At 43.5% G+C, this 23,415-nt stretch overlaps 1 protein-coding gene across 1 annotated transcript in view; it reads right to left on the bottom strand.

The window, feature by feature from the left end:
- Positions 1–23,415, bottom strand: part of LOC112068245 (serine/threonine-protein kinase mTOR-like) — a 136,571-nt gene that overhangs the window by 39,053 nt on the left and 74,103 nt on the right. Inside the window, 5 exon segments of the mRNA XM_024135341.2 lie at positions 5,685–5,792; positions 6,337–6,414; positions 15,744–15,763; positions 15,766–15,836; positions 17,416–17,538. Coding sequence (XP_023991109.1) covers positions 5,685–5,792; positions 6,337–6,414; positions 15,744–15,763; positions 15,766–15,836; positions 17,416–17,538 — 400 coding nt within the window.

Genomic DNA, 23,415 nt, shown 5'->3' with positions numbered 1-23,415 from the left:
AATATTTTGACACTCTCTGAGTGAGCACTTCTACAATGGGCAAATACACTGAACAAAAATATAAACGCAACATGCAAAGTGTTGGTGCCATGTTTCAAAGATTCCAGAAGTGTTTCATACGCACAAAAATCGTATTTCTCTCAAATGCTGTGCACAAATTTGTTTAAATTCCTGTTAGTGAACTTTTCTCCTTTGCCAAGACAATCTATCCACCTGACAGGTGTGGCATATCAAGAAGCTGATTAAACAGCATGATCATTAGAGGTACACTTTGTGCTGGGGACAATAAAAGGCCACTCTAAAATGTGCAGTTTTGTCGCACAACACAACGCCACAGATGTCTCAAGTTTTGAGGTAGCATGCAATTGGCATGCTGACTGCAGGAAAGTCCACCAGAGTTGTTGCCAGAGGATTGAATGTCAATTCTTCTTCCATAAACCGTAGTTTTAGAGAATTTGGCAGTACGTCCAACCCGGGCCTCACAACCGCAGACCACGTGTATGGCCCTGTGTGAGGGAAGGTTTGCTGATGTCAACATTGTAAACAGAGTGCTCCATGGTGGCGCTGAGGGTTATGGGCAGGCGTAAACTATGGACAACGAACACAATTGCATTTTATCGATGGCAATATGAATGCACAGAGATACCGTGAAGAGATCCTGAGGCCCATTGTCGTGTCATTCGTCCACCACCATCAGCTCTTATTTCAGCATGATAATGCATCACAAGGATCTGTAAATTATTTCTGGAAGCTGAAAATGTCCCAGTTTTTCCATGGCCTGCATACTCACCAGACATGTCACCCATTGAGCATGTTTGGGATGCTCTAGATCGAGGTGTATGACAGCATGTTCCAGTTCTGGCCAATATCCTGCAATTTCGCTGCATGAGGCAAATGGTGGTCACACCAGGTACTGAATGGTTATCTGATCCACACCCCTACTTTCTTTTTAAGATATCTGTGACTAACAGATGCCTATCTGTATTCCCAGTCATGTGAAATCCATAGATTAGGGACTCATGAATGTTTTTCAATTGACTGATTTCTTTATATGAACTGTAACTCAGTAAAATATTAGAAATTGTTGCATGTTGCGTTGATATTTTTGTTCACTATATGTATGGAATGTTTTGTTCAAATCAAAAAGTGTACTGTCACAAAGTGATTGAATTCAAATGGATTTACCCAGATGTTTGTGTGTGTGTGTGTGTGTGTGTGTGTGTGTGTGTGTGTGTGTGTGTGTGTGTGTGTGAGAAGATTGAAGGTGTGTGTTGTGTGTGAGTGAGCACACACGTACGTGCCTATCTTGGGTGAAGCCTCCAAATGTCAGGAACACTTGAGCTCACAGAGACAGAAAGAAGAAGAGACAGACCAGCGAAGAGACAGAGACAGACCAGAGAAGAGACAGAGACAGACCAGATGAGACAGAGACAGACCAGAGAAGAGACAGACCAGAGAAGAGAGAGACAGACCAGAGAAGAGAGAGACAGACCAGAGAGAGAGAGAGACAGACCAGAGAAGAGACAGAGACAGACCAGAGAAGAGACAGAGACAGACCAGAGAAGAGACAGAGACAGACCAGAGAAGAGACAGAGACAGACCAGAGAAGAGACAGACAAGAGACAGACAAGAGACAGACCAGAGACAGACCAGAGACAGACCAGAGAGAAAGAGGACAGACCAGAGAAGAGACAGACAGACCAGAGAAGAGAGAGAGACAGACCAGAGAAAAGAGAAGAGACAGCAGATGAGACAGAGACAGACCAAGAGAGAGACAGACCAGAGAAGAGAGAGAGACAGAGAGAAGAGAGCGAGAAGAGGAGACAGAGGAGAGCGAGACAGAGAGAAGCGATAGAAGATAACCGGAAAAGAGAAGAAGAGAGAGATATGAACTGCATTCAGTGCACTGTAACTCACACACCTACTTTTAGGTTTTCAATCTGGCGTTCAGTCTGAGCGTGTACCAACCCGACATGGCCTTAAGAGACCTCCAAAGATTGTTTTGATTCCCAATTAGAGTCGGTGGTAATGATTTAACTACACACAGCACATGGATCCAGTAAGTTTTTGTTTGGGTAATTTTTCTGGATAGACTGGTGTGCGTATTGAGTTGCACAGTCTTGGCCGGCGACCTCATTTTCCTTCAGAGCGGTGGTTTTGTGGCCTCTAATTTTGTCTTTATCAAACTGTACAGGATATAATTCTAATTATCAATAAAAAAAATGATAATCATTGTAATCAAAATCCGCCTGTCAGGAAGCATACGTTTGGAACAGGTTTGACAAGGATTACAATTGAAATAAGGAAAGTTAAGGATGCTTCCCACATAGTTGTAATTCCTCAAGTTCATACTCTCGTAAATGAAACTCAATAAGGGAATACAACTAACTGTCTGTGTTACCTCAATACCAACAACAATGGTTTCAATTGCGCAGGAGTCTGGCCGAGCAGTAGTGCATCTGACTCTGGACCACATGGTGCCAGGACAATAATCTCTCCTCAAAATCAGCAAGACGCCATGCATCGAAAGGTGCTGATCGTGGACTACAGGAAACAGCAGGGGAGCATACCCCCATCCACATCGAAGGGGCTGTAGTGGAGCGGGTGGAAGCTTCAAGTTTCCGTGTCCACATCACTGAGGACTTAACGTGGTCCACACACACCAGCACAGTCCTGAAGAGAGCACAGCAGCGCCTTTTCTCGCTCAGGAGGCTGAAGAGATTTGGGATGGCCCTCAGATCCTCCAGAAGTTCTATAACTGCACTGCACCATTGAGAGCATCTTGACTGGCTGCATCACCGCCTGGTATGGCAACCTGCACCACCTCAACAGAGGGGTGGTGCAGACGACCCATTACATTACTGGGACCGAGCTCCCTGCCATCCAGGACCTTATACCAGGCCCAGAAAATTGACAAAGAATTCAGCTACCCAAGCCATGGCATGTTCTCTGTGCTACTGTCAGGCATCACCCCTGGTGAGACAAAACCGTGACTCGTCAGTGAAGAGCACTTTTTGCCAGTCCTGTCTGGTACAGCGACAGTGGGTTTGTGCCATAGGCGACGTTGTTGCGGTGATGTCTGGTGAGGACCTGCCTTACAACAGGCCTACAAGCTTCTCTCAGCCTATTGCGGACAGTCTGAACACTGATGGAGGGATTGTACGTTCCTGGTGTAACTCGGGCAGTTGTTGTTGCCATCCTGTACCTGTCCCGCAGGTGTGATGTTCGATGTACCGATCCTGTGCAGGTGTTGTTACACGTGGTCTGCCACTGCGAGGACGATCAGCTGTCCGTCCTGTCTCCCTGTAGCGCATTCTTAGGCGTCTCACAGTACGGACATTGCAATTTATTGCCCTGGCCACATCTGCAGTCCTCATGCCTCCTTGCAGCATGCCTAAGGCACGTTCACGCAGATGAGCAGGGACCCTGGGCATCTTTCTTTTGGTGTTTTCAGAGTTGGTAGAAAGGCCTCTTTAGTGTCCTAAGTTTTCATATTTGTAACCTTAATTGCCTACCGTCTGTAAGCTGTTAGTGTCTTAACGACCGTTCCACAGGTGCATGTTAAATCATTGTTTATGGATCAATGAAACAAGCATGGGAAAACAGTGTTTAAACCCTTTACAATGAAGATCTGTGAAGTTATTTGAATTTTATGAATTATCTTTAAAAGACAGGGTCCTGGAAAAAGGGCAGTTTCTGGGGTTTTCTGGGTTTATACAAAAGTATGTGGACACCCCTTCAAATGAGTGGATTCGGCAATTTTCAGCCACACCCGTTGTTGACTGGTGTAGAAAATTGAAAACACAGCCATGCAATCCCCATAGACAAACATTGCCAGTAGAATAGCCTTACTGAAAAGTGACATTTCAATGTGGCACGTCATAGGATGCCATCTTTCCAACACGTCAGTTTGTCAAATTCTGCCCTGCTACAGCTGCCCTGGTCAACCTGTAAGTGCTGTTATTGTGATGTGGAAACGTCTAGTAGGAGCAACAACAGCTCAGCCGCGAAATGGTAGACCACACAGGCTCACAGAATGGGACTGGCAAGTGCTGAAGCGTGTAGCGCGTAAGAATCATCTGTCCTCGGGTTGCTAACACTCACTACCGAGTTCCAAACTGCCTCTGGAAGCAACGTCAGCACAAGAACTGTTCATTAGGTGCTTCATGAAATGGGTTTCCATTGCCGAGCAAACGCACACAAAGCCGAAGATCACCATGCGTAATGCCAAGCCTCGCTGGAGTGGTGTAAAGCTCGCCGACATTGGACTCTAGAGTAGTGGAAACGCGTTGTCTGCGTGATGAAACACGCTTCACCATCTGGCAGTTTGATTGACGAATCTGGGTTTGGCGGATGTCAGGAGAACGCTACTATCCCAATGCATAGTGCCAACTGTATAGTTTGGTGGAGGAAAAATAATGGTCTGGGATGCTTTTCATGGTTCAGGCTCCTTAGTTCCAGTGAGGCAAATCTTAACGCTACAGCATACAAAGACATTCTAGACGATTCTGTGCTTCCAACTTCGTGGTAACAGTTTGGGTAAGGCCCTTTCCTGTTTCAGCATGACAATGCCCCGTGCACAAAGCGTGGTCCATACAGAATTGGTATGGTGAGATCGATGTAGAAGAACTTGACTGGCCTGAACAGAGCCGTGGTCTCAACCCCATCGAACACCTTTGGGATGAATTGGAACGCAGACTGCGAGCCAGGTCTAATCGCCCGACATCAGTGCCCCGACCTCACTAATGCTCTTTCGGCTGAATGGAATCAAGTCCCTGCAGCAATGTTCCTACATCTAGTGGAAAGCCTTCCAGAAGAGTGGAGGCTGTTATATCAGCAAAGGAGGGAGCAATTCCATATTAATGCCCATGATTTCTGAATGAGATGTTTTATTTATCTAACTGCATCGTTGCGAAAGAGCTTTCAATTAAGCATTTCACTGTAAAGCCTACACCATTTGTATTGGGCTCATGCGATGAATACAATTGAAATTCCCACAGAAAAAATCGTTCCTCAAAGTCTAGCCTGTCGGAATGTTGGGCCAGCAAGATCAAATCCCTGAGCCGACAAGGTAAAAATCTGTCTTACTGCCCTTTCAGCAAAGCAGTTAACCCCCAACAACAACTGCTCCATTTCATTTGACTTCATTACCAAAGCAGAGGGTGATTTCATATACCAACCTCACTAGGTTCCTTCAAAGTGAATGGACAGTGTCCTAGTTTGTCCAGATGTCTGCAGGGGGCAGGTAATATCAAGTGAACAGGAAACGCATGTCAAACTCCTCAAGACGTATGGAACATTATTCAGACTGAAGTGGTCTCCTATGCACTGTCATCCCTCAAGTTTATGTTTAAGGTGTGTGTATCATCCATTCCAATCACCATATCCTTTTCACATGCTCCCTTAACCACCCTCTCTCACGTGTGTGTGTGTGTGTGTGTGTGGTGTGTGTGTGTGTGTGTGGTGGTGTGTGTGTGTGTGTGTGTGTGTGTGTGTGTGTGTGTGTGTGTGTGGTGTGTGTGTGTGTGTGTGTGTTGTGGTGTTGGTACGTATGAATGTATACATGCATATATTTTTTTGGTCTTTGAATGTGTGTGCGTGCGTCCGTGGGTGTGCCCGTGTGTGTATTTGTTGTGTGTGTGTATATGAGTGTGTGTGTGTCAGCGCCCCTCTCCAGTGTGTACCTGTAGCCTTTCCCACCAGGTGTCTCGGATGATGTCCCTCCTCTCTGGGACCAGCTTGTACTGGATGACCTCTTCCAGCTCCGACAGCATCTGACACGACACCATGGCCTGCACAAGAACAGCAACACTCAATCACTGTACAGCACCCCCTCCTCTGGTAGCACTTCCTTTCAAGGCACTACATAAGGACAACATCACTCATTCATAAGCTGCTCATATTTCATGGAGAACCACAGGTTGGTGTGAGGTGATACAGGAACATGAATGATGTCATAATGGCAGTTTCAGTAAGTATTACTTAATGGATTTGAGTGTATATGTAGTACTTTTCCCACCAGGTGCTCAAAGTGTATTTACAGTAAATACATTGTTTCCAGTAAATGCATAATTGTAGGGCTACCTGACTAAACAAACGTTTAGACTTTTATCTGTATGTGGTGGATAGCTGTATGATCTCCTTTGACCATTTTCACTAAATATGGAAAAGACCGCTAGCACTCTCAAATATTACTTAGATTTATTACCGGCAGTCAAAATGGAAGCAAATTGACTATAAAGTTATATGGGCAAATGTTCTTGTGAAACATAATACTGATGATAATAATTTGGTGGGTGCTAATATTTGTCCTCATTAGGAGAGTGATGTTCTTACCCCATACGCTCTGCTGTAACTCTCTCCAGCCATGGCTGTCAGCTCCGCATCCAATAGATCTCTGGCCTTGTCGATACACTGGAATAACACGCACACAAACACACACAAAAATGACTTTTTGGTTACCAACTGGGAAATGGAGAGCTTCATACAGAAAGCAAAGTAAAGTCAGACAGCATTAAACTTAAAGCAAATAAAAGTGAAGGATCAATCGGTGAGGTTGATAGGTGAACATATGTCATCCACATGTCTGCTTCTCAGTCTCTCTCTCTCTCCCTCTCCATCACTCCCACCCTACAGTAAGAATAAGGAGTCAAATGGGACCATTTCCATAGTAAAGACACGGGACTCGAACTCAGAACATCCCGTGAGGGAAGCAAAGGATGCATCCCCAAATGGCACCCTATTCCCTTCATGGTGCACTACTTGTGAGCAGAACCCCAATGTGCAGCATATAGAAAATAGGGTGCAATTTGAGCTTCAGACTTAGAATAGACTCTAGTTCCCCAAATCACTCCAACCCATACTTGTGTCAACTCTGGGCACCTCTACCCAGACAAAACCAATGGGTTTGGACTTAACCCCATTCATACAACAACCATCCTCTTAGGGCTGGACGGTATAATGTGTTTTACTGTATACACCGGCATTTATGCACGGACCGGTTTGGGTTTTTACTTTACCTTCTATAATGGTATTTGAATGTTTGGTTTGTTAAATGTGATACGCCGTGTGTAACGTCCATTTTTATAGTTTACTCCGCTACTTGAGTCATCCCTCTCCGCTCTCTCTCTCCACGCCGCTTTCCACACAGACCTAGTCCCACCCCCTGTCACTCAAGGAGCGCATTTGTTGTTGGTTGACCACGAGACACTTCCGTTCAGTCTGCATGGTCAATGCAGCACATGCAACAATGTTGATGACAACGATGTTGTTTCCACTTTGATCTTAATATAAATCCACAAGCGTTCTATAATTACAATATTAGTTTGTGTTTCTTACATCTGCAAACAGCTTGTTTGTATTTTCTTAGCAAGTTAAGCTAAATGCTAATCGCTAGTTTAACTAGCTAATAAAAGTACTGAGTCAGAGCAAACGTAGCTAGCTAATACAGCCTGATACCAGTATGGTGGATGCTTAAATCAGCATGGTGTTTGTGCAACAGTGACGGTCTTCTAAATCAAAGACGAATAGGTGAAGCATGATTATGTTGGCTATATGAATAACACTGACCATCACTTTGATTCCTACCCTGTCAAAATAACTCGTTCATGGCATTTTCATTCGTTGTCATGTCAAACACTGTATTCAAAGTGCCCACTATTATTTATATTCTAACTATAGAATTATAATAAACATTCTATTTCCATGATTCTAAAAGTTCACCCAAGTGTTTTGATCAACATTTGGTTAAAAATAAGGCCTAGTATTTTTACCAATATCTTGGCAGTGTGGAAATGATCTCAAATGAGCGCAGGAAATGCAGAAATTGATGGAAGTGCAGGAAATGATTTTAGGTTAAAGTTGAATTGAACAGTATAAAACGGATGGAGAAAGACCCATTGAAATAATGTATAATATATGTGTTGACACCCTAGGTTCACACACTGGAATAGTACAGTCCTGGAATAGTACACCAGTGAGTCCTGGAATAGTACACCAGTGAGTCCTGGAATAGTACACCAGTGAGTCCTGGAATAGTACACCAGTGAGGTCCTGGAATAGTACACCAGTGATCCTGAATAGTACACCAGTGAGTCCTGGAATAGTACACCAGTGAGTCCTGGGATAGTACACCAGTGAGCCTGGAATAGTACACCAGTGGAGCCCTGGATAGTACACCAGTGAGTCCTGGAATAGTACACCATGATCCTGGGAAATAGTAACCAGTGAGTCCTGGAATAGTACACCCAGTGAGTCCTGGAATAGTACACCAGTGAGTCTGAATAGTACACAGTAGCCTGGAATTAGTACACCAGTGAGTCCTGGAAGTACACCAGTGAGTCCTGGAATAGTACACCAGTGAGTCCTGGAATAGTACACCAGTGAGTCCTGGAATAGTACACCAGTGAGTCCTGGAATAGTACACCAGTGAGTCCTGGAATAGTACACCGTGAGTCCTGAATAGTACACCAGTGATCCTGAATAGTACACCAGAGTCCTGAATAGTACACAGTGAGTCCGATGTACACCGTGAGTCCTGGAATAGTACACCAGTGAGTCCTGGAATAGTACACCAGTGAGTCCTGGAATAGTACACCAGTGAGTCCTGGAATAGTACACCAGTGAGTCCTGGATTAGTACACCCTATTTTGCCTTACCAACACAGACACATTGAGTTACTTTGATTCAGCCAGCCACCCGGCTTGTTAACACAAAATGAAGCAATTATGGGCAGTCAAATGAACTGCTGAGGACTTGCACTTTGAAACTACTCTCTGACAGTTATGTAATAGTCGTCGCCAATCTCATTACTCTTCCACAAAGCATCCCTGCTACATTTTGACTTGGTATTAAGTGAACATACAAAACATTCAGTGCGAGAAAGAGAAAGAGAGAGAGCTCTATCGAACGAGTCACAAAGAAAACAAAGAGATCTTTTTGGAAAGCCCCCCTATCTTATTGTCATGTGAAGGCTGTATTCTGTACACTGTCATTACCCAGGGCTAGAGACAGATGAGGGAGGACAAGAGGCTTTTCCAACACAGCTGTTGCAGCATGCCTAAAAGCAATTATGATTTGGGCGAGGGGGGTTATTGCGTGCAAAAATGCACAATAAGGAGGTGGATGGATGGGCCCCTGAGATCAGGCCACAATGAGACTGGTTATTTAGCGACTTGAGTCAGCAATTAGTAATTTTACCTTAGCCAGTGTTATTCAACGTCCTTTTTAGATATATACAATACCAGTCAAAAGTTTGGACACACCTACTCTTTCAAGGGTTTTTCTTTATTTGTACTATTTTCTACATTGTAGAATAACAGTGAAGACATCAAAACTATGAAATAACACATATGGAATCATGTAGTAACCAAAAGTGTTAAATATAACTAAATATATTTTACATTTGAGATTCGTCAAAGTAGCCACCCTTTGCCTTGATGACAGCTTTGCACACTCTTGGCATTAATAAGCAAAGAGAAAATACGGTCCATTATTACTTTAAGACATGAAGGTCAGTCAATACAGAACATTTCAAGAACTTTGAAAGTTTCTTCAAGTGCAGTCGCAAAAATCATCAAGCGCCATGATGAAACTGGCTCTCATGAGGACTGCCACAGGAAAGGAAGAMCCAGAGTTACCTCTGCTGCAGAGGATACGTTTATTAGTTACCAGCCTCAGAAATTGCAGCCCAAATAAATGCAGTAACAGACACATCTCAACATCAACTGTTCTGAGGAGACTGTGTGAATCAGGCCTTCATGGTCGAAATGCTGCAAAGAAACCACTCAAGGACACCAATAAGAAGAGACTTGCTTGGGCCAAGAAACGCGAGCAATGGACATTAGACTGGTGGAAATCTGTCCTTTCTGATGAGTCCAATTTTATTTATTTTTTTGTGAGACGCAGAGTAGGTGAACGGATGATCTTCACGTGTGGTTCCCAATGTGCTTTGCTGGTGACACTGTCAGTGATTTATTTTGAATTCAAGGCACACTTAACCAGCATGGCTACCACAGCATTCTGCAGTGATATGCCATCCCATTGGTTTGCACTTAGTGGGACTATCATTTGTTTTTCAACAGGACAATGACCCAACACACCTCCAGGCTGTAAGGGCTACTTGGCCAAGGAGAGTGACGGTGCATCAGATAACCTGGCCTCAACAATCACCCAACCTCAACCCAACTGAGATGGTTTGAGATGAGTTGGACCGCAGGGGGAAGGGAAAGCAGCCAACAAGTGCTCAGCATATGTGGGAACTCCTTCAAGACTGTTGGAAAAGCATTCCAGGTGAAGCTGGTTGAGAGAATACCAAGAGTGTGCAAAGCTGTCATCAAGGCAAAGGGTGGCTACTTTGAGGAATCTGAAATATAAAATATATTTTGATTTGTTTAACACTTTTTTCGTTACTACATGATTCCATAAGTGTTATTTCATAGTTTTGATGTCTTTACTATTATTACTACAATGTAGAAAATAGTAAAAATAAAGAAAAACCCTGGAATGTGTCCAAACTTTTGACTGATACAGTATACAGTCGTGGCCAAAAGTTTTGAGAATGACACAAATATTAATTTTCACAATGTCTGCTGCTTCAGTTTGTATGATGGTAGTTTGCATATACTCAAGAATGTTACGAAGAGTGATCAGATGAATTGCAAAGTCCCTCTTTGCCATGCAAATGAACTGAATCCCCCAAAAACATTTCCACTGCATTTCAGCCCTGCCACAAAAGGACATCATGTCAGTGATTCTCTCGTTAACACAGGTGTGAGTGTTGACGAGGACTAGGCTGGAGATCACTCTGTCATGCTGATTGAGTTCGAATAACAGATTGGAAGCTTCAAAAGGAGGGTGGTGCTTGGAATCATTGTTCTTCCTCTGTCAATCATGGTTACCTGCAAGGAAACACGTGCCGTCATCATTGCTTTGCACAAAAAGGGTTTCACAGGCAAGGATATTGCTGCCAGTAAGATTGCACCTAAATCAACCATTTATTGGATCATCAAGAACTTCAAGTAGAGCGGTTCAATTGTTGTGAAGAAGGCTTCAGGGCGCCCAAGAAAGACCAGCAAGCGCCAGGACCGTCTCCTAAAGTTGATTCAGCTGCGGGATCGGGGCACCACCAGTACAGAGCTTGCTCAGGAATGGCAGCAGCCAGGTGTGAGTGCATCTGCTTGCACAGTGAGACGAAGACTTTTGGAGGATGGCCTGGTGTCAAGAAGCCACTTCTCTCCAGGAAAAACATCAGGGACAGACTGATAATCTGCAAAGGTACATAGATTGGTGCTGAGGACTGGGGTAAAGTAATTTTCTCTGACGAATCCCCTTTCCGATTGTTTGGGGAATCCGAAAAAAAGCTTGTCCGGAGAAGACAAGGTGAGCGCTACCATCAGTCCTGTGTCATGCCAACAGTAAAGCATCCTGAGGCCATTCACGTGTGGGGTTGCTTCTCAGCCAAGGGAGTGGGCTCACTCACAATTTTGCCTAAGAACACAGCCATGAATAAAGAATGGTACCAACACATCCTCCGAGAGCAACTTCTCCCAACCATCCAGGAACAGTTTGGTGACAGAAAATGCCTTTCCAGCATGACGGAGCACCTTGCCATAAGGCAAAAGTGATAACTAAGTGGCTCAGGGAACAAAACATCGATATTTTGGGTCCATGGCCAGGAAACTCCCCAGACCTTAATCCCATTGAGGATTGACCACAAGTTCTCAAGAGGCGGGTGGACAAACAAAAACACACAAATTCTGACAAACTCCAAGCATTGATTATGTAAGAATGGGCTGCCATCAGTCAGGATGTGGCCCAGAAGTTAAYTGACAGCATGCCAGGGCGGATTGCAGAGGTCTTGAAAAAGAAGGGTCAACACTGCAAATATTGACTCTTTGCAACAACTTCATGTAATTGTCAATAAAAGCCTTTGACACTTATGAAATGCTTGTAATTATACTTCAGTATTCCATAGTAACATCTGACAAAAATATCTAAAGACTCTGAAGCAGCAAACTTTGTGAAAATGAATATTTGTGTCATTCTCAAAACGTTTGGCCACGACTATATATAAAAAATGACCAACAAAAAAATTAAGAGTACAGATTATTGAATGGGATAATATACAAATGTGTTTGTGAAAGATAATTTGTGAGAAAAAAAATGTTGAGTACTTTTGTTTATTAGTTTCTTTTTTAATTTTGAGAAGAGATCAACATTTAATGAATTGGTTATTTGTTGATCTAAAAATCTATATTGATCAATTTGAAGGTTTGGTCCTTAGATTTGGGGTGGGGCTGCAAGAAATGATTGCCAAAAAACTGGGGTCCCCAGAAATTCTAGCGGGAAAAGATTGGGTCCCCATTGAAAAAGTTTGAATACTGCTGCCTTAGACGTACTGATATTTTAATGGTAGTGTGGCTATAGCATTGTAGCATTATCTGTATTCTGGAAAAACAGGTAGGGGCCCGTGCCATGACAAATCAACAGGACCTGTTAAATCTATCATACGAAAGCCAGAAGACAAGGATAAGGAAAACCATTGTTTTAAGAGGAGTGCACTAGGCGGTTTCTAAATCATGTGACTTTCGGCAATATGGTCTGTGGTACACTCTACAAAAGTATGTGGACACCTGCTCGTCGAACATCTCATTCCAAAATCCTGGGCATTAATATGAAGTTGGTCCCCCCTTGACTGCTATAAAAGCCGCCACTCTTCTCGGAGGGCTTTCCAATAGATGTTGGAACATTGCTGCGGGGACTTGCTTCCATTCAGCCACAAGAGAATTAGTGAGGTTGGGCACTGATGTTGGGCGATTAGGCCTGGCTTTACAGTCGGCGTTCCAATTCATCCCAAAGGTGTTCGATGTGGTTGAGGTCAGGGCTCTGTGCAGGCCAGTCAAATTCTTCCACACTGATCTCGACAAATAATTTCTGTATGGACCTCGCTTTGTGCACGGGGGCTTTGTCATGCCGAAACAGGAAAGGGCCTTCCTCAAACTGTTGCCACAAAGTTGGAAGCACAGAAACGTCTAGAATGTTATTGAATGTAAACCACTACTAAAGGACACCAATAATAAGAAGAGACTTGCTTGGGCCAAGAAACACGAGCAATGGACATTACACCGGTGGAAATCTGTCCTTTGGTCTGATGAGTCCAAATTTGAGATTTTTGGTTCCAACCGCAGAGTCTTTGTGAGACGCAGAGTAGTTGAACGGATGATCTCCACCTGACGTTGCTTCCAGAGGCAGTTAGGAACTCGGTAGTGAGTGTTGCAACCGAGGACAGGCGATTTTTTACTCGCTATGTGCTTCAGCACTCGGCAGATCCGTTCTGTGAGCTTATGTGGCCTACCACTTCGCGGCTGAGCCGCTATTGCTTCTAGACGTTTCCACTTCACAGTAACAGCCCTTACAGTTGAGCCTGCAGCTCTAGCAACCTATGACGGTGCCACGTTGAAAGTCACTAAGCTCTTCAATAAGGCCATTCTGGTGCCAATGTTTATCTCTGGAGATTGCATGGCTGTGTGCTCAATTTTATTCACTTGTCAGCAACGGGTGTGGCTGAAATAGCCGAATCCACTAATATGAAGGGTGTCCACATACTTTTGTATATATAGTGTATATCATGGCTATATTGGCGCTGTAAATGGTCGTTGTTAGGGAAAGCAATATTGTTGTGTCTAACGGGAACACTATAGGAACAGATAAATCATTTCCGCTGATTTACAACATTGACTTCTCATGCAGATGCATGCTCTCAACCTCCCAGGACACATCACTGCTACCCCAAAGAAAGTAGCAAAGTACAACCGTCTGGAATTGAAAGACTTAAGAGCAAGGATTACCAAGCATATCCGGAAGACAACTGAGCTCATGTTGACATTTTTGCTTTAACCCTTTCCCCATCTGGTTTTCATTCAGCCTCATTCAATGAGAACTGGCTCATCGTCAGATAATCACCTTTTTCCCTTTTCAGTGGCAGGAAACCTATTGGCCACACCTGGAGTTAATCAGAATTAGATGGGAGACAAAGGATCGGGGGCACGCAGGGTGCATGTCTCTGGGGGTTAAGGTAAAAGAGTGACTGGCTGGATGGGTCTACAGAGGTAGGAGGAACACAGGTGTGCACCGATGTCAGCGGTCGATCCAGACCATCCACTGTCATCTAGCCTGGATGGATCGACCCCCAGAGACCATGAGCTCATTGCAGACTCCATCGCTCATCCCACAAGGAAGCTCATCTTATGGGACAGACTTTGTTGATACCTTACTTCTTTATTTTGCTGCACGGTTTAAGTTACGATGATTTACGATTGGGAGTTACCTAATGATTCCACACCAAGGAAGTGCCACATGTTAAAATAAAAAGCTGTTGGATGTTTTATTCCTTCAATTTAAGGAAGAATTGAACAAATGGAATTCTTGTTGGAGCATTTGTGTGGTCATTGATACATGTATACTGAACAAAAATATAAACGCAACATGTAAAGTGTTGGTCCCATGTTTCATGCAATGAAATAAAAGATGCCGGAAATTTTCCATATTCACGAAAAGCTTATTTCTCTCAATTTTGTGCACAAATGTGTTTACATCCCTGTTCATTTCTCCGTTGCCAAGATAATCCATCCACCTGACAGGTGTGGCATATCAAGAAGCTGATTAAACCGCATGATCATTAAACAGGTGCACCTTGTGCTGGGGACAAAAAAGGGCCACTCTAAAATGTGCAGTTTTGACACACAACACAATGCCACAGATGTCTCAAGTTTTGAGGGATGTGCAATTGGCAAGCTGACTGCTGGAATCTCCACCAGAGCTGTTGCCAGAGAATTTAATGTTAATTTCTCTATCATAAGCTGCATCCAACGTCGTTTTCGAGTATTTGGCAGTATGTCCAACCGGCCTCACAAACGCAGACCATGTGTATGGCGTCGTGTGGGCTGCCCCATGTCGCAAGGATCTGTACACAATTTCTGGAAGCTGAAAATGTCCCAGTTCTTCCATGGCCTGCATACTCACCAGACATGTCACCCATTGAGCATGTTTGGGATGTTCTGGATCGACGTGTATGATAACATTTTCCAGTTCCTGCCATATCCAGCAACTTTGCACAGCCATGAAGAGGAGTGGACAACATTCCAAAGGCCACAATCAACAACCTGATCAACTCTATGTGAAGGAGATGTGTCGCGCTGCATGAGGCAAATGGTGGTCACACCAGATACTGACTGGTTCTTCTGATCCATGCACCTACCTTTTTTTTTTACGGTATCTGTGACCAATAGATGGATATCTGTATTCCCAGTCATGTGAAATCCATAGATTAGGACCTATACATTTGTATATGAATTTACTTAAATTGACTTGACTTCCTTATATGAACTGTTACTCAGTAAAATCTTTGAAATTATATGCATTATATTTTGTACGTTAAGTGGAAAAGGCTGTATTTTTTTTTGACCTTTCACACCTGCTATGAAATCTGCAAAAGTGCCTGGCCAGCATAATTAGGAAAATGTAAAACCTACATGAAAACTATTAACCTGTTGGGTAATCCTGGGTTCGCATTGTCAAGTATGTGTTTCACTTACTATTACCCCCACCTAAAGCAATGTTGCCTCTATTGAGTTCAATTTAATAATATTGCCGTTTGATCACTTTCATGTTCTATCTCGCCAAGGATTTTAATAACTTTCTTTGCACCCTGTCTAGGGGAAACAATGGATGCTGATGTCTCTCACCTGCTGAGCCAATGAGAAGAGTCCTGATGCAGAGCGAGCACGGCCCTGTAGAAGGCTCCATCGTTGTGTGTCCTGGGGATCATACATGTAATACTCCCTCCCATGCCCTGTCCCAGGGCCTACACACACACACACACACACAACACACACACACAACACACACACACACACACACACACACACACACACACACACACACACACACACACACACACACATATAAGCTGTGTGGTTGTACCCCCACCACATGACATGAAAGCCCAATGTAGTGTAATATCAAAATGTCTGTTTCCTCAAGACCCTAATAAAAGTCTGAACCCAGTGCTAAGGGTTCAATTATAGTGACTTATTTATAAGTCCTAATATCAGCCAGATATGTAATGATTCAAGAAAAACCATAAATCATAATTATTATTATTTAAGGCTGCAATATGTAACTTTTTGGGCGACCCCGACCAAATTCACAGACATTTGAGTTATAGATATGTCATTCTAATTGAAAGTAAGTCTAAGAAGCGGCAGATCTGTTCTATGTGCACTATTTCTATGCTTCCCGTACTTAAGTTTAGTTTTTGCGTCTTTTACTTTCGGTTTTGTACACCACGTTCAAACAGCTGAAAACACAATTTTTTGTTATGGAAAAGATATTTCACAGCGGTATAGACGGTAAAATGATTCTCTACACTAAACTTGCTTGTTTTGTCACAAATTGAAATTAGGCGAACTATTAGAATTTTAGCAACCAGGAAATGAATGCTTAAGTTTCCTCAGACTGCAGTCAGTGTTTGGGCATTTATGGGGTGCATGGGGGCCAGTGGCTGAGTACTGTGTTGGGGTTACGGATGAGGTTCTAACGTAATGAAGCCATAGGCTTCCTGGGCTCCATAAACAGCACGCATGGTCTTGATCAGAAAATAGACTGGTGTAAGCTGAGGTAGTGTTTTTCTCCACCATAGAACATTATGATATGGTTACTTATGGGTGGATGCATTCCCATCTGGATGGTTGAGCTGTCACTATTATCATTACGGCTTGGCTTCAGTTCCAGCCAGTCAGAGAAAATGGAGGCCCGCTTACTGTAAAGCGCTCCCAGAAGAGCTCTGTGGCAGAGGTCTGGCGAACAACATTGCGTTCTGAAATGTGTCCACTGTTCTTATGTACCAATTGCTTTTTGAATGTACAGGCATCTGCATATTAAATGATGTCAATTCGTTGCTGGTCATTTGCACAATAACTGCTCTTACTTTAGTATTTCAATACTCTAACCGGTTGTCACTGTTGTCACTGTGGTTGTCACTGTTTTTAATGTTGTTTTTATTGTTGTAACCCCGACTTCACTACACATTTCCCAATTGGGACAATGAAACTATTGACTGATTTGCTAGCTGTATTGCATTTGATCAATTACATTATTGTGACTATAGTATATCAAATACAGTGAGAAATGAGAACTTGTTCTCAACTTGCCTACCTGGTTAAATAAAGGTGAAATAAATAAATAAAAACAGGAAAATACAAATCTGTACATGGTACCTTCATACACCATTATCTATAAAATGGGTCTGCTTTGGTCAAACCATTTTATAATAGTTATTGGATTGAATTATTAAAGTAGTCATAGAGCAATATGATTGCTATAGTAATTTGAAGCATTTTGTAAAAAGGCTGATGCAGGGTTGAGTGAGAGCTCTTACCTAGACCCCAGGCTGCAGCGGCTGCCATCCGTGCCATCTTGGCCTGCGTATCCTCAGTGACCAGAGTCCACTCCTCACAGCACTGCTGGTGCAACTGTCCCCTGTGCAATGAAAATCATTTTTTTTTAAATGGTGAATTCTTTGCTACATATTTTTGTTTGCGGACCTACTATATTTTTGGGCGACTGAACCCTGATACACACACAAACACGCTTTAGGAAAAGTTAAGGGACAAAACATTTTAGAGGCCATCCTCTTGGCGGCAGACACAAAATGTTGCCAATTTCCTGCAATTGTACACATTTTGTCATGTTGCTGAGAGAAAATGTGACGTTTTAAAGCAAATTTAGGCCATATATTATAACATAATCAATGCCATAACACTTTTAGAATTTTAGATTCTAGATATGGTGGTTGTTCGTTCTCAAAGATGATCTTATTAAACAAGATATACAGTGGGGAGAACAAGTATTTGATACACTGACGATTTTGCAGGTTTTCCTACTTACAAAGCATGTAGGGGTCTGTAATTTTTTATCATAGGTACACTTCAACTGTGAGAGACGGTATCTAAAACAAAAATCCAGAAAATCACATTGTATGATTTTTAAGTAATTAATTCGCATTTTATTGCATGACATAAGTATTTTATACATCAGAAAAGCAGAACTTAATATTTGGTACAGAAACCTTTGTTTGCAATTACAGAGATCATACTTTTCCTGTAGTTCTTGACCAGGTTTGCACACACTGCAGCAGGGATTTTGGCCCACTCCTCCATACAGACCTTATCCAGATCCTTCAGGTTTCGGGGCTGTCGCTGGGCAATACGGACTTTCAGCTCCCTCCAAAGATTTTCTATTGGGTTCAGGTCTGGGCCCCAGACCGAGGGTGATTGACCGTCATCTTGAACTTCTTCCATTTTCTAATAATTGTGCCAACAGTTGTTGCCTTCTCACCAAGCTGCTTGCCTATTGTCCTGTAGCCCATCCCAGCCTTGTGCAGGTCTACAATTTTATCCCTGATGTCCTTACACAGCTCTCTGGTCTTGGCCATTGTGGAGAGGTTGGAGTCTGTTTGATTGAGTGTGTGGACAGGTGTCTTTTATACAAGGAGTTCAAACAGGTGCAGTTAATACAGGTAATGAGTGGAGAACAGGAGGGCTTCTTAAAGAAAAACTAACATGTCTGTGAGAGCCGGAATTCTTACTGGTTGGTAGGTGATCAAATACTTATGTCATGCAATAAAATACAAATGAATTACTTAAAAATCATACAATGTGATTTTCTGGATTTTTGTTTTAGATTCAGTCTCTTACAGTTGAAGTGTATCTATGATAAAAATTACAGACCTCTACATGCTTTGTAAGTAGGAAAACCTGTCAAATTGGCAGTGTATCAAATACTTGTTCTCCCCACTGTAGCTCCATTATCTTTTCTATATACTTTATATCTGGTTTTAGTGGCTTAATTTTACACAGATTTCGGGTTATTTTCTTTTTACATATTTTTGGGAGTGGCGGCAACGATTTAGCAGCGGTGGTCCGTCGCTACTAAATTAATATAGGGGAAACACTGAAAGACAAGGCTCGGCTGAGTGTCAAATGAAATGTAATCTTTACACTAAAATGTTTCCAATTTCCACCACCAAACCCCATTTGATTTGTTCATTGACCAGTAAAGCCCGCGGGACTGGCACGGAATGAAAAGAGAAGGGGACAGAGCTGAATAATGGATGCTCAGCTTCACTGAGAACTTGGCTGAGTCTACCTTTTTTATTCCCTGGTGAACATGATCCAGCCAGCCTGTGACCACGGTCCTGATCATATCAGATATCACTGTAAACAAACTAATACTAATGTTCTCTTCGATTTGAACTCAACCGGGACAAAACGTACAACCAGTACTGCGTGTGACCGCGTGTCTTCACCCGGCTCCATATGGGTGGAACCCTCAGCGCATGCACACGTTTTCAGGGGGAAGAACATTGGATGAGTGTGGCAACAGATTAGATGGGGTGAGTCATACAGGTTTGTGTCTGGTAGATATGAAGTGTTTCCCAGCTAATGCATAATAATAGGGGGGTTAGAACACCACAAAGCCCCAGTGTGCTACAGCCCTGCATGTCTCACGTAGCATAACGCTCCGTTGTCAAGGGCATAACGGAAAGTGCTACGGCTATCGGATGACTCAGCAGCCCATCACTTAACTCAATGGAGATAAATTCCACCTGAAATTAATCTAAAAATAAATAGAGGGAAATTGAAAACAGACATTATTTCTTGGTACTTTGTTTTGGTATAGAGCGGAGTGTGAGCACAAATGCCTGATCATTCATTTAGTCTGTGGTAACCTTGCCAAACATTAAAGGAACATGGAAATAGAATAAAACTAGCAAAAAGCATGAATTGATGCCCACCCAAAAAAGCTGCAGAGGTGCTGATTTACGGAATAGTAAACTTATGAAAAAATAAAGAACACACTCTACTCCCAATGATGGATAATACACCAACGTTTCAGCACACAGTGCCTTCTTCAGGGTTTACCTTAAAAAAAAAAAAAAATGGAATAAACACTAAACACTGTATTGAGACAGACAGTCAGGCTATGCTTTGCATTGAATAGGCAATTGTGATCATCTTAAAAGTAGGTTGGAGCACTTTTGGATAACTTATTTACTTTGAATGAGCTGATGACGTGGTCGCTACTCTACAGGACTGTTTTGCTAGCGCAGACTGGAATATGTTCCAAGATTCATCCAATGGCATTGAGGAGTATACCACCTCAGTCATCGGCTTCATCAATAGGTGCATCGACGACGTCGTCCCCACAGTGACCGTACGTACATATCCCAACCAGAAGCCATGGATTACAGGCAATATACGCATCGAGCTAAAGGCTAGAGCTGCCGGTTTCAGGGAGCGGGACACTAATCCAGATGCTTATAAGAAATCCAATCTATGCCCTCAGACGATCAATCAAACAAGCAAAGCATCAATACAGGATTAAAATTGAATTCTACTACACCGGCTCTGATGTTCGCCGGATGTGGCAGGGCTTGAAAACTATTACGGACTACAAAGGGAAACCCAGACGCGAGCTGCCCAGTGACGCAAGCCTACCTGACGAGCTGAATGCCTTTAATGCTCACTTCGAGGCAAGCAACACTGAAGCATTTACGAGAGCACCAGCTGTTCTGGATGACTGTGTGATAACGCTCTCCAGTAGCCGATGTGAGCAAGACCTTTAAACAGGTCAACATTCACAAAGCCGCGGGGCCAGACAGATTACCAGGATGTGTACTCAAAGCATGCGCGGACCAACTGGCAAGTATCTTCACAGACATTTTCAACCTCTCCCTGACCGAGTCTGTAACACATGTTTCAAGCAGACCACCATAGTCCCTGTGCTCAAGGAAGCGAAGGTACCATTCCTAAATGATTACCGCCCCGTAGCACTCACGTTGGTAGCCATGAAGTGCTTGAAAGGCTGTTCATGGCTCACATCAACAGCATCCTCCCGGATACCCACTCCAATTCGCATACCGCCCCAACAGATCCACAGATGATGCAATCTCAATCGCACTCCACACTGCCCTTTCCCACCTGGACAAAAGGAACACCTATGTGAGAATGCTGTTCATTGACGACAGCTCAGCGTTCAACACCATAGTGCCCACGAGGCTCATCACTAAGCTAAGGACCCTGGGACTAAACACCTCCCTCTGCAACTGGATCTTGGACTTCCTGACGGGCCGCCCCCAGGTGGTAAGGGTAGGCAACAACACGTCTGTCACGCTGATCCTCAACACTGGGGCCCCTCAGGGGTGTGTACTTATTCCCCTCCTGTACTCCCTGTTCATCCATAACTGCGTGGCCAAACACGACTCCAACACCATCATTAAGTTTACTGACGACACAACAGTGGTAGGCCTGATCACTGACAACGATGAGACAGCCTATAGGGAGGAGGTCAGAGAACTGGCAGTGTGGTGCCAGGACAACAATCTCTCACTCAATATGAGCAAGACAAAGGAGCTGATCGTGGACAACAGGAAAAGGAGGGCCGAACAGGCCCCCATTAACATCGACGGGGCTGTAGTGGAGCGGTTTGAGAGTTTCAAGTTCCTTGGTGACCACATTACCAACAAACTATCATGGTCCAAACACACCAAGACAGTTGTGAAGAGGGCACGACAAAACATTTTCACCGTCAGGAGACTGAAAAGATTTGGCATGGGTCCCAGATCTTCAAAAAGTTCTACAGCCGCACCATCGAGAGCATCCTGACCGGTTGCATCACCGCCTGGTATGGCAACTGCTCGGCATCTGACCTTAAGGTGATACAGAGGGTAATGCATACGGCCCAGTACATCCCTGGGGCCAAGCTTCCTGCCATTCAGGACCTATATAATAGGCGGTGTCAGACGAAAGCCCATAAAATCGTCAGACTTCAGTCACCTTGCTACTGCAAGGCAAGCAGTACCGGAGTGCCAAGTCTAGGACCAAAAGGCTCCTTAACAGCTTCTACCCCCAAGCCATAATAAGACTGCTGAACAATTAATCAAATGGCCACCGGACAATTTACATTGACCCCCCTCCATTTATTTTGTACACTGCTGCTACTCGCTGTTTATTATCTATGCATAGTCACTTCGCCCATACCTACACGTACAAATTACCTCAACTAACCTGTACCCCAGCACACTGACTCGGTACCGGTACCCCTTGTATATAGCCTCATTATTGTTATTTTACTGTGTTACTTTTTATAATTTTTTACATTAGTTTATTTGATAAATATTTTCTTGACTCTTCTTGAACTGCACTGTTGGTTAAGGGCTTGTAAGTAAGCATTTCACGGTAAAGTCTACACTTGTTGTATTCGGCGCATGTGACAAATAAAGTTGGATTAGACGAGTTAGATACAACCGTATGGACTGACTCATCGCTCATGGGGTTGTAGAACAAAGGGCTGCACTGTCATTTATGTGTACTCACTGTAGATACTCTTCTTTTCCTTAGCTGGAAACAATGTATTCCCCCCAGACTGCTATCCTGAAGTAATGTGAATGACAGTCAATTGTTATGTAATTCTGTCTGTTTTCCCATTTCTCTCACTTGAATCATGTTCTTGTACAAAGAGAATATCATCAGGGGTATACAATGATGGCGCAGCACAGACGGTTACATAAGCTAATCGTTGTCTGGTTAGCTTCACAAACTCCGGGAAGGTCCACATTTTTTCAAACTGTTCTAACATTGTGTGATTTCCTTCCCAGCAGCTTTGCTCCTTGAAGGCATTTATACAAAAAATAAGTTGAATCACCTGTGGAGAGGGAGGGAAGGAAGGAAGGATGGAGGAGGGGAGAGCGAGTGAGAGAGCACAAGAAACAAAGAGAGGGATAGAGAGAGCATGAGACAGACAGAAAGAGAGAGAGAGAGTTCTTGAGTTCAATCTTGGAGCTGGCTGCCTGGAGCTGTGGTTGAGGGTTTCAGTGTACCGAACCAACAGGCCCAGTCACGAACTGGCCTGAACTGACTGTCCTCGCACACTTTCCTGTAATACTACCAGGTTCTCGTTAGAGGAAACTATTGACTTTTTCCTCCGTCGCTTCACGCCCAGTCATCAAATAAGCCCAATGTCAGATTCCATTAGTACATACTGCAGGAGCGGTCGTGAGCAAGTACAAAGAGTCGGGGACGGGTCTGCTCCCGGCCAATCTTCTCTGTCACAGACCCTGTCCTTCTCCATTACACTCACAAGGAGTACACATCTCAAACGGCTATTTATTACTCCATTGAAGGCAACTTTTTGAATAAGGTGAGCAATACGGTGAGCAACACTCGCTCCAAAAAGGTTGTCTTCACAATCGTAACACGATATGACAGCTGTAATGTCACCTGAGATTACATTATATCATGACAGAGCATTAAAGTTCCAGAGTAGACCAGACTTTCCCCCTATAGTATTTAACAC

The sequence above is a fragment of the Salvelinus sp. IW2-2015 genome, unplaced genomic scaffold (genome assembly GCF_002910315.2).
Source record: "Salvelinus sp. IW2-2015 unplaced genomic scaffold, ASM291031v2 Un_scaffold345, whole genome shotgun sequence".
NCBI lineage: Eukaryota > Metazoa > Chordata > Actinopteri > Salmoniformes > Salmonidae > Salvelinus > Salvelinus sp. IW2-2015.
This window is presented reverse-complemented; position numbering and strand designations above follow the sequence as displayed.